Genomic DNA, 13459 nt, shown 5'->3' on the forward strand with positions numbered 1-13459 from the left:
TTATAAAACTATGTAATTAAACCATATCTTGTTCATAAAAAATCAGCTTGTGCTGAGGTAAAAGGTCACGGGTCTGTTTATCAGTAATCATCATCTTCAACAGTTGCAAGCACCCAGTTACAGCACTATCTAGCAGATTGCAGGAAGAATATATAACATACTAAAAAACATAGCACATTATCTGAAATAATTTAGACATGGGGAAATTTAGGAATTTTTATACTAGATTAAATTTTTAAAAAAACAATACCACTAAAAACTATACATTGATTACATTTTTCACCTACAATCGAAATAAAATGGACTTTAATATAAATTTTTTTATAATTATATCTATTTTTTAAATCACAGTTTTAAATAGAAGAAATAGTTTAAACTATAAAGCTTGAATTGTTAAAAAAATAATGAACAGTTGAAACAATCAAAATTAAGTTTTTTAATTAGAGAAAAAATAATTCAGAGTAAAAAATTTTTTTTGAATATTTAATGTATGATTCAAGCATTATGTTTTAAAAAGGAGTTAAAAAAAATCTTATTTTAAAAGGGATAGGGATTTGATTCAGAAACTTTCCCAATTTTATGAGCTTTTCTTAAATATTCAAAGAGTAACACTAGAAAAAAGGAGACCTGTAAAAACTTGTATAATCCAGGAGTGAAAATCCAAACAGCTATGACAACAGAATAATAATTATGATGTTAAATACATCCTATTATTTTAATGCTTGTGAAAAAAGCATATTCCTGGTTTGTTTATCATTATAAAATACAAATTTGAAACTGAAACGCATTATATGATGGGGGGGGAAAGGAAATTTATTTTAACAGTAAATTCTATCTTATTTTTCTTTTACCTTAAATCTTATTGCAAATTTTTTCAATTATTCAAATCTCATTCAAATTTTTATGCCTGATTTTATATTTTATAATATAGTATAAATATCTGCAATATCTAGTTGGGTTGATTTGACAGAGTAATTCTAATTCTCAACAACCAAATTATTTTTCTTACTTTTGGGTCATTGTTTTAATACTGTTGCGTCACCATATTTAGCTTTGGTTGTCAATTGCTTACAATTTTAAATACTTATAAACATTAATAAAATAAGTTTCAAATGAAATTCTTACAAAGGAACGCAATATCAGTAATCAATCAAGCCAAATGAGCGATTTCTACTCAGGTATGGTCACCATGCACCTTATTTTCATAATTTACAAGAAGAAATTTAAAATAAATATTTGAAATTTAAATTGAAGAAAGGAATAAACATAACATATATCATAGCAAATTTGAATTCATGCTTACATCCAAAACACACTAAACAGGGAGAACCATTAATTTTAAAGTCAATCATTCACCTATATTTTTTATAAATCTATCATTTATGCCTTTTAAACTCAGCAAAACATTCAAACTAAGGCATTGAAGTACGAAAAGGGATCTCAACCTGGCATTTGTTTAGGCCTACTTTCATCAGAAACACCATCATAAACCAATAACAAAAAAATACAGCATATTTATTATCATTTATATGTTGTTTTTTTAAATAATCTAGAAACTTTTTAAGCCAGGGCTGGCAATAGTGTTTGCCAAAGTGTGTCTGGCCTGCAAAATCCCACCCATGTTTTTTCAGATGTTTTTTACTAATAAATTAATCCAATTTTACAGGAAGAAAACATTTAAATTATTTACATATTTTTTTTTTACTATATGTATACATTAATGGTCCAACAAACTGTTAAGCTTTACACGTAAATCATAATAAAAGTGAATAAAATAATATAGTTTAAAAACTTTAATTCCCTCCAAAATTTAATAAGTAGGAAATCAGTAAGTGCCAAAAGTAGGAAGAATCTCATGGTTGAGTATTAAAACACTAGTCATGTCAAAAGCAATTGATAACATAAAAAACGAAACATTATTTTAAGCTTAGCGAAATTTATCAAGCAGTGATTTCCAAAGTGGAAATAGACATGATCTTGAGCATATCTTTGTTTGTGTTTACATTTGTAATGACAATACTGACCGTAAGTCCCAAAATAACATTTTTATGATCATTGACCGGTATACAGTTTTTAATAGTATTTTATTGCTTAACATAATATTCAAGAGTGGTTTTAAGCTGGGATATGAACATTCATGATTATTTTTTTTAAAAGTTTTGTCAACTATGTTTATTATTAAACATGAAATTTATGTTTACTTTTGTATTGACCGCAGTAGCAGAAACTCCTGTAGTTATGTGCTACACAATGGAAAAATTTCTAAAATTTATCAGCCAGAGCATACCATTCATACTGCTAAAAAACGAGAATGTCTAATGCTGCAATAAACAATAAATTAAATGAACTACTAAATAAGAAGGCAAAAATAATTTGAAACTTACAAGATAAGGAAAAGCAAGGTCTTTGCCGGAGAGATGTTTTCAAATTAAACTTATCTGTACCTATGTAAACCTAACTTCTTTAATGTTTTCAAAACCTAAATAAATGTGCTAGTGTGCTATATTACTTCTGTTAGGGTATTGAACCTTTTAACTAGACAGAAGATCCCGAACACATACCATAACATTTTTATGATTATTCACCTATAATTCTCAAAATAATCTCTAATTCTCCTTCTTAAACTCAGCAGAGTATTCAAATTAGCCTTCAAAGTAAAAATAAGATTTCAGCTCGTTTTTTTGTTCCTGCTTACTTAATTGAAAAAACAATAGATAAAAATATCAATGATCATCCATCTAGAACTCTCAAAATAAAGTAAAAACTTAACAAAATATACCAGCACTTATAAATAGTACCAGTAAACCTTAAACCAACAGGAACCTTATAACTCTATACCTGGCAGTATCAAGATTGATGACATATTTCCTGTCTTATTCACCAATTGGTACCGAATTTTGAAATACAGCAGGCTTCAACTGTCCGGCCTAGTAAATTAGGAAAACTGGATCAGACTGTTACTAAAACTTGTCATGGGAATGAAAGAAAATAAAAATGAGGTACTCTCTTCCCAGTTAACTTTTCATATTTTTATAATTGATCAGTACACATTTAATACTTTTAACTTCTTTATCTGTGATACCACTTATGCACTATAACACAAATATATGCCAAAAATAGAAGAAATAGAGAAGTAGATAAAAAAAAAATTTCAAAATAAAACATAAATAAATAATAAGATATTAAGTGGTTTTTGGGATGGGACCAGTATCAATAATCGGATCTACCCAAATCAATAATCATAATGCGCAACATTCATTTTTAATTATAAGGGAGAGGTAATAAGAAATGGAACTTTCGCCTATCTGCATTTCATTGTATGGCCTACCCTTCAACTAAATTATACTGGGTAGATGAAAGCCAGCTGTTTACATATTTCGTCGGAAATGCCACAGTATTAAGCATTTTTTTTACCACCAAACATAATGTTTAAGTTTAAGCAATAGTTATATTAAATTTTGTTTGTTCATGTGTTTTCCTATGCACACCTTTCTCTTACTTAGAGAGTTAAGAATACAAATTCTATTTTCAAAAAATATTAACTTTCATCTGATAAGAAAATAAAATGCCTCAAATGGCCTAAAAAAGCTCTTGACCCCAAGTACAAATGCAAAGTTGCAGCTTTGCATCGTTATTTTTATGAAAGCAATAACACAAATTATGACAAAATTCTAGAAAATATAAAATTTATATCAAATTCTAACCTTTTGCATTTCTACTTAACAATAAAGGTTGTACTTTTCAAATGTACACTAAAATCAAACATATTTCATGGGATCTCATTAAATGCTAAAACTTGATTGAATAAAATAAAAAGCTTTAAAAAAAATATATCAAAAAGAGAACTAGTTTAAAAATATTAACCAATTCATAGAAAAACCATAATAAATAACCCTAATAGAAAAATATATAGAATTAACATATGCTGTACTTACCCCATTAGAATTTTGGAATTGAATAGTAGGTTTATTCCCAGCACCACCCTAAAAAATAATAATAATTACTAAGCACAAAATACATATGAACTAAACTTAAAATATGAAAACAATAATACAAATTCACAAAATAAAACAGATAATGCAAATAAGAAAGAAAAAACTATATAGATATAAAATTAGGTAGGTACAGCATAAATTAATAATGAATTCTTCAGATTTACAAATTTATCAGGCTACATTATAGAAAAATAAAACTGGTTTTGAAATTAATCTGAATATTTAAATTTAAAAATCATATTTAAAAACGCCGCAAAAATACTATTAAAATTTTTAAAAATTTATAACCAATAATAAATGCTAATGCACGACCTGTACTAATGATTTAAACTTATTAACCAGTAAATTAGCCAAATATTAGCTAATTTTCAAAAGTCTTACAAAATGCAAATCTTACCAATTTTTTATGATTAATTTTTTTTCGAATAGACAACTATTTTACGGTTGTTTGTTACAGGCTAATATTATTTGTTTATACAGCACAACTACCAAAAATTACTGTAATTGAATAAAAACTAGTGACTTGCTTAGAAAAATTCATTTTGACATAATTTCAATTTCTTTCCAGTGGAAAAAATCATTCGTCAATACTTTCACCATAACAATTTGCCAAATTTACAATTTTATTGCACTTGGACAGTGCGGGCAATACTAATAAAAATTTTTTATAGTAGATAAAGATCATAAGATGATAATGATGAATAACGTTGATAGTTTAATACAGATGAATGAGGGTCACACCAACAATGAAAAGTTGATGATTCAATAAGACCACCTAGATTCACTTAGTAGTCCAAAAACTTAACACTAAACACATGACTACTTAAGAGCTTTTGCATCGAAAATGCTCTTATCGTTTTTGGCACAATTGACTTCATGATTTTTTTCTAACAATTATATACAGATTTTTTTTTTGTATTTTGTTTGTTTTGAATAATACTTGTCATATATAATTTGTCTTAAGTAAGAACTCCCCTAGCCATTCGTCTGGACTCGTGGCGGTGACTATAGTAACAAGGTATAACTATTTCAAGTATAGGTGTGGGGTCACTGTTTAGGACAGGTTTTGGCTCAGGTCGGTGAGAGAAAGATAATATTTTCCTCCAATGTTACGTATTAGCTCGGGAATAAAGAGAAGCTACCCCCCCCCCTCTGAATTTTTTTTATAGCAGCAGGTGGCCTCAGACTTTGTAGCTGGGGGAGTTTTTACCGTAGACACACTATACCTATTTCTACCACAACCGGTCATTTAACCGGGAGAATAATTTAGTGCTGTATAAGGTCCTCGGATCAGAAACTACGATGTAATCCGCGTTCAACGTATTGCATTCGATTATTGCATATTTCTACCAAGACTGTTGCATAGTCAGTTCAGTCAGATTAACTGTGAATTCAAATTTCAAGAAAGTACCTAAAATTTTAGATTGGCGTTTTTGTATAAGAAAAAGTGGCAAAAACTAAATGTTTTGGTAAGTAGCTTGCATTTTATTTTGATAGATTTAATTCAATTCTAACTAACTGCTGGTTTTTACCCAGAAAAATGTAGAAAGAAACAATCAAGACAGCAAAAGTTCTTAGAAGAAATAATATTAATCATAAGAATACTTATAGGAATTATAATTCTAATAATTTTAAGAATAATTATAAGAATTATAGTATGAAATATTAATTAGAAGAAATATGTTTGCGGAAAATATACAATGGAAACACCCTGGATGTAAAAATTATGTTAAGCAATGAATTGAAAATTCTTATTCTTCGCATTTGTAACACATAAAATTGGCAATATACAATTTTGTTTAATTATAATAAACTTCTTTTAGTTAATTTCCTTTCTAACACCCATATTTCATACATTCAATCAAGAAACATAAAGTTTGATCATCTAATCATAAAGTTTGATCATAGAAAATTTCTACCATAGCCAGTCAAATGATCAAACTTCTACTAGAAATAGGTATATATTAAGTAATTAATAGGTATATATTAAGGAATAATCATTTTTGTTAGAATATTTATTTTAAAGAATATACTTAATTATATTCACTTTAACTGTGTTTTTTAAAATAACAAAACAAATAAAAATAACTTCTTTAACTAGTCTTTAAAAGCATTAGAATTAATCCATCACTAAAGTGTCATTTTCTCATAGTGATAAAGTGTGAAAATAAAAAAAATAAGCATTGTTTGATTTGGAATTTATACACATAATTAAATTAAAATATAGATTTTGTAAACTATCCCAAGAGAATAAACTTAAACACCTACTAAAACATTTTTACAAAAATAAACTTCAGAAATCACAAAAGTGTCATTCTTGCATAATGAGGGAATAGGTAAGAGAATGAGAAAAACATTTGCATCTGGCTGCTATTCAGAGAAAAAAAATTATAAATTCTTTCATTACAGGCATAATCTCATTACAAGAATTAAAGACACTAATTATACATTTTTAGAAAATAAAACTTCTTAAATTTAAATAAGGGAATGAGAATATTAATTTAACCATTATCCAATTAACATATTCAGATGCTTTCACACACTGGAGTTCTTGAATTGTAAGGAAATTCCTTGTGTAGTTTTATCAGTTCTCAAATTAAAAATAATGCCATCAATATGTAACATTCCAAATCGCTTTGATTGAGCTAATAATTAACTTAATACAACGAAGAAACATTACAAGCGTTGATTTGAACAGATTAAAGTTGAACAAGGAAAGTACTGGTATTTCAGTGAGAAATTATTTTTGTTTTGTAGGTGGTAAAAGTTGGGAGTGAGGGAAAAAAAATTACCTAGGTTAAAAAATTTATAAAAAATAATTATTTCAAATTATACTTGTAACTTATGAGATAATATAAAGACATCTTAATACCATATAATGATCAAATAAATTATTCATCTTTCTGCGGAAAAACTTAATTATTCTCAATTTTCATTATTTTAACCTATTTGCTTAAAATTATATTTGACTACATTGCAGTATCTTATAATTGAACAAAATAGAATAGTAATTTGGTAAAGGATATAAATAAACTTACTGCTTAGAATCACTTTTCTACCAATAAGGTTTTTACTTTTTGATTAAACAAAAAAAAAAATATATTTATAAAAATGCAGTTAAATTTATTATTTGACTAGCATGATAGAGCACACTGAATGTTAATTGAAATAAAATTGTTTTTCATTTCTTAATTTAATGAGCTTATATTACAAATTCTCCAAATCCAGGCATAAAGGTGTTAACTTACTTTAATTGAAAAAAAAATAATAACATATGCACAATTTAATTTAACTATAAGGATGAAAATAAAGTGTTTAAAAGTATGATACATCCTTTTTAGAGCAGTAAAACTTTATATAAGTAAGTAAACAAACAAAAATATTATCACATTCGAAGAATTAGCATTACAAACAGTTAGTTACTAAATAAATAAACATTATGAATATAATAATAATAAAATACTCACCCAATATTTTAAATATAATAAAAATAGGTGAATATTTTTGAGAAATACACAATTACCGTATTTAAAACAGAAAGTAAACAAAAATTCTCAACTCTCATATTCAAATTTACCACTCTAATAAATATCAAAATCGAACAAATTAAAACATATGTTGGTGAAATTTTAATCGTAAATGAGAGCAAATTTTTAAAAATGAAAAAAAAAATCTGTATTTGTTACACAATTCTAAGGCAAACACAAATAATCCGTCATTCTCTCAAACAAGAAAGATTCAGAAATATTAATTGTTTACAAAAATCAGCTGATTCTAAAAACTCTCGTCGAACTATAAAATAATAACGTAATAAATTGCAATGTAACAAATTGGTATACAAAACAAGATTCAGGCTACATTTTTGATAAATCCTATCGCTCTAAGCATCAAGTTACATTAGATCAGAAATTTGAGTTAAACGGATTACCAAACACGTACACAATATTATATTTGACATCTGTCGAAATATGCCTTCATTTAATTTCCCTACGTAGATATCAAAATTTAAAATACAGTTTTTATATTACAAATGTTACAAAATTTCGAAGAATATAAATAAATTAATTTTAAAGCAAATTCCATGACACAAATATCTACGTGTAAGCATACCTGCTCAAATCAAATTAGGAAGAACCAGAAATGACAGACAGATTACAAACTAATTATCCTTACCTTATTTTTAACATATTCCTCAATTGACCGTAATGCAGAATCCGTTAATTTAACAAATACTATAGATTTATTACTATTAATCTTATCTTGAGCGGATAGGCCATATTGTTGCCCTTCTATAAGAGCAGCCATTTTAAGACCTTCTCGGGAATATTTGGCAACCGCGTATCCTATACCTAGAAGGCATGCAACTTGAATTGAAAACACGCTTGTTGTCTTTTCCCCTGTCGTAAAAGGGATTTTTAAAACGAAAGGGAATTAAGTAAAGCTAACAGTAAAGCCTTTTAATGAAAATGATATATAAATGGCAATGATACATAGATGGCACTGCAATCATTCCATAAAAATGGATCTGCCGAAAGAGGCGTTCTTACTACATATGATTGCCGCACTTCCATTCGCTATCGTGAGTTTTTGTGAGAAAATGCATTTCCTCACCCATCATGTTCTCATAATGCACCAGAGGCGATCAGAGATTCGTAGACCGCGAGCTGTTAGAATGGCCCTTAAATGCAAGAATTTTTGAATTTACTCAGTGAAACTGTGAAAGAAGTCTTCGAATTAATTTAGGCAACAATGACATAAAATTTACAGGCGTCATTGGCAAAGGAAGAGTAATATGCCCCCTACAATATTTTGAAGTATCTATCATTCCCACTTGTATCCCCTAAAAGACAAAAAGAACTTTCATGGATCATTATTGATTTAAATTTAGCAAATTTTAAAGAAGTTAAATTAGAGTAATCAGAGTTACCAACTACATAAGGAAAAGAACTATCTAGTCGAAGAATAAAACTTCATTTTGTTAATAGTCTCCTACACCACAAAAGGTTTTTTGGAGAGTTTTTACTCTTATGATTCTGTGGTTGATTCCAGCTGCGCATTTAAGGCTGTTTTTCGAAGGCTCCATTGTAATATGAAATTAGGCTTCTTGGAGAATAATATGCTATTTTTATAACTTCTGTGAGTTTGCAACTGTACTCATGACTGTTAGTTCAAGCTTAGCTTATCTAAAGCCAGCGCTGTCAATGCTTATTTTGAAGATGGAGCAAAACGATAATATGGAGAAAAGTCACGGTTTTGTGAAAATGAAAAGCGTTTATGGTCTAATTTTTTAATATTTAAATACTTATTCCAATGTTCCATTATCTAGGCTCATAAAAATCTGCAAAAGCTGAGAATAAGGCAACTATTTTGATAATTTGCATCTAGGTGAAAAATGTCACCGATGGCGATTTTCAAAAAAGTTTAATAACTTTAAAAATACTTACTATTAAATATATTATTATTATTAAATATAATTAAAGTATAAGTTATTTGTCTGTTCTAAAGTCCAGATAATTCTTCTGGGCAAGATTATATGTATATAGTTTAAAAGCATTGCATTGCTTCAAGTGTAATGCACTTAAACTATGGCTTTTTTATTTTCCATGGTGACAGAGCTTCAAAAAACAGTTTTAAGAGGGAGGGAAGATTGACAAAATTCAGGCCTCACAATGAGAATCTGCTTGATTGAGCGTTTCAGGTTTAGGGATGGAAAGAGTTAAGCTATTGCTTTTAACTTTCTTCCATCCTAATTCTGATTTAGAACGAATGCTTTTATTAATCGCCTGTCCTGAAGGGATAAAAGAAACCAATTTAAGGCAAGAAAGAAATCACTGTTGTTTTATTAGAAATATAAATAAAGCTCGAATATGGATACCTCGGAGCAAGATTCAGATTGAAAAGAAAGGTAAGATCACACGAAAAACATGAGTACGCGTAAGTTCAATTACTTCAAACAGAAAACAAAGGACAACTGGTCAATTTTTTTTTGAGATGGAGATAAGTTAACTGTAAACCGATCTTAAAGCAGAAATGTAAATATTTTCCTTGTGAAGCCAGCTCTTTTCTCTTCATGAGAACCAAAACCGTTTTCGAAGCGTGTGAAGATGTTTTCCCTTCCTTATAAATACACAAAACAAAGCTCTTTACGTACTTTTTGAACACTCTCTCCCTTTGCTTAAGGAATAACCTTCTTTATGAGGCTTGTTATGAGGCAAACAAAATTCAAAACGAAAGAGTTATATTGTATTCTACTGTGTTTTCTGTATTTTATGAATTCTTTTCCTGAACTTTGGCACAACTTTAGGGGTACAGAGAAAGCAATTGTTTGACTTTTGTCTTGGCTTTCTCGATAGAAAAAGTTTTGCATTTATGACATTCGAAGTTGGTACCCCCTGATGACGTCAGCTCTGGTGGTAATGTTTCTTCAATATTTTTAAAAATTTTCTTCATTATCTCATTTGTTCAATTCCACTTTGTTTCACTGCTGCTAAGCGCATTTCTCCATTTGAATGTATTATTATTATTAATTTTAATTGCTTTAATATTTTGAATTCTTTTCTTAATTGTAGTTTTCAAATCTGGTTTTAGCTACAATTTTCCGTTTTTTCTGTTTCGAAATATTTTAAATTCATTTGATTTTTAATAGTTTTTTAGTGTCTTTTAAAGTTTTTTTCTTTTAACGTCATAAGGATTTTTTTCTTGGTGGCTTTGAATTAATTATGTTTATATTTTTTTCCTTTTCTATGCAAAGTACAATTAATGATTATTTCATGGCGCATGGCACGTTGCGCTCCCAAACAAGGAGCACTGATGCTAATCTTGACTAGGGGATTACTTCGGATAAAAAGATACTAAGTCAAATTTTATGTTTAAATAAATTAAGAAATAATATAACAATATTTAAAAAGTATAAAAAATTTAAAAATAAAAATTGCAAAACTTGTCCTTTAGCTGATAATTCGCAAATTGACTGCCATTCCAACGAATTTTTTTTTTTTTTTTTTTTTTTTTTTTTTTTTTTTTTTTNTTTTTTTTTTTTTTTTTTTTTTTTTTTTTTTTTTTTTTTTGTAAATATTCTAGTATGCTTATTTTATTTCAGTTCCGTCTTTCAGTCGGGCGTGAAATTGAACTATGGGATTTTTTTTATTTCAAGTACTTTCTTTCTTACTTTCCTTCTGTATTTGTCTTGTTTTAATTCTACTGTATATGCCTTTGTATTTTATATTGTATTCTACTATGTTTTTATTTTTGTATTTTATGCATTCTTTTCCTGGACTTTGGCGAAACTTTTGGGGTACAGAGAAAGCAACTTTTTGACTTTTGTCTTGGCTTTCTCGATAGAAAAAGTTTTGAATTTATGATATTCGAAGATGGTACCCCCTGACGACGTCAGCTTTGGTTGTCATATTTTTTTCAAATTTTTCCTCATTGTGTCATTTATAAAGAGGCTCATGAGTGTATTCTCCCCACCAAACCTAATGGCTGAATTGTCAGAACGCAGTCTAAATTCGGTAGTTTAAACCCCAGTTCCGCGGTTTACGTACACCCGGTCTAAACGAAAAACTAGTCTTCGTTGCTCAAACGTGGTTTTGCCGAGGTTTAACGAGACTGGAGCAAGACCACGCTTATCGGATGTATTTGCACCAGAATTTTGCCTGGTTGATAAATTCACCCAATCAGGTGGAAGGAATCGTATCTGTCACTATTTGTAAAAGTCTTGGGATGTTTTGTTTACATTTTGTAGATACGATCATAATGAAAATAAAGTTAGTTATGTTAGAATCATTGCATAGTTAATCAAGAAAGAAATGTTTTTTTATGAGATAGAATTCGGTTTTGTTAAATGTTGTTGTGTGTTTGTAAGAAAAGTTCTCATGCAGAACATTATATTTTAAATATTGAACAATGAACATTGGTCTATATTCTATTGCAAATAAAATAATACTTATCTGACTTATTTCAGAAAGAAAATTTTAAGAAATAATGAATTTTTAAATAAAAACTTCACATGGCAAATAAAAATCTGAATAAAAAAGTGCTTTATAAATAAAATTGATGTATAATAACATGTATGCTTGTTTTTATTACTTTATTTCTCTTTATGTGTTATACAAAAATACATTTAATAAAATAATCTGATTTTTTTTCATTCTATATAAATGAAAATGAGTGAAAAATAATTTTTCTATCATGCATGGAACATTTTATTATTATGATTGATTTTGCTATGATTTTTGTTAGAACTTAACAGTTACCAATTAAGTGAAGGTAAGTAATAGAAATATAATCAACATTGGTATTATAGACATAAAATTAACTTGTTTATAAATTTGGTTTTGAAATAAAATTTCTTAAAGAAAATTTACTAATAATTAAGTTTTTCCAATAAATATACAAAGTAAAATTTTTATAGGACTCACACACAGCACGAGACACACAATCTTAGAACCTCATTTTAGTATATTTGTTGATCACATATCTTTATAAATAATTTTCTTATGTGTGTTTCCTATGAATGCACAACATTAAGGAATCTGCATAATTTCAATATAATATATATCAATGCAATATATATATATATATATTATTTCTATTTGTGTAAGCAACATTAATACTTGATTATGAGACTTAGTATTAAGTAGATAAACTATTTTACAATGATGTTTTGTAAGTCACTCATGCAACCATTGTTCGTTATAGACCTCAGGTTTTTTAATATTTAAAAAAGAATATGTTTGTCTATTAGCAGAAAAGATTTTTAGATTGCTCCCTGTGTACCTAAATCAAATTTTAGCCCACAACCAGGCAGTAGCTTACAAGAAAGAAAAAAAACATCATGAAAGAGTATGGAATTCAAGGGCTAACTTGTAATCTCACCCGGGTAAACAACTGTATATTTTTTAAAGATAATTTTGTTTCTTTTGGCAATTGTTGTTGACCCAAACATATTCCGATATGGAAGTATTACCTATATATAAATTTTTGCTCACATAAATCATTTTAGTTACTGATAAAAAAGCACAGTACATGATATAGCATAAAAGATTTATAGATTGCTACCTGCGTACCTTTATCAAATTTCAGCCCACAACTAGGCAACAGCTTACGAGAAAGAAAAAAACCCCATCATGACAGAGTATAAAATGTAAGGGCTAACTCGTAGTCTCTCCCAGGTAAACAACTGCATATTTTTTTAAAGTAATTTTGTTTCTTTTGGCAATTGTTGTTGACACAAACAATTGTTATTAACTACTTGTTAGATTAGTACTGTTTGCCATAACTTTGGCACCAATCAGTGAAAGGTATTGCATCAGGTTTCTTTATTTACTTTGGTGATTCGAAGACATGCCGTCGCAATTTTGATCTTCTGCAGAAGGAATGGCTTCCCTGATTTGGGAACCCGACGTCCTGCATGCGAAGTCTAGCACTTCCTGATAAAACAGTTTTAGGAGAACCGGTACAGC

At 28.3% G+C, this 13459-nt stretch overlaps 1 protein-coding gene across 1 annotated transcript in view; it reads right to left on the reverse strand.

The window, feature by feature from the left end:
- Positions 1–8480, reverse strand: part of LOC107436343 (Suppressor of Triplolethal) — a 98018-nt gene extending 89538 nt beyond the window's left edge. Inside the window, exons 1-2 of the mRNA XM_016048019.3 lie at positions 8169–8480; positions 3936–3983 (exon numbers count right to left, since the gene is read on the reverse strand). Of these exons, the coding sequence (XP_015903505.1) occupies positions 3936–3983; positions 8169–8300 (180 nt within the window). The 5' untranslated portion in view covers positions 8301–8480. The remainder of the gene's footprint in view (positions 1–3935; positions 3984–8168) is intronic.
- Positions 8481–13459: the final 4979 nt, after the last annotated feature.

The sequence above is a fragment of the Parasteatoda tepidariorum genome, chromosome 6 (assembly GCF_043381705.1).
Source record: "Parasteatoda tepidariorum isolate YZ-2023 chromosome 6, CAS_Ptep_4.0, whole genome shotgun sequence".
In the NCBI taxonomy this organism is placed as follows: domain Eukaryota; kingdom Metazoa; phylum Arthropoda; class Arachnida; order Araneae; family Theridiidae; genus Parasteatoda; species Parasteatoda tepidariorum.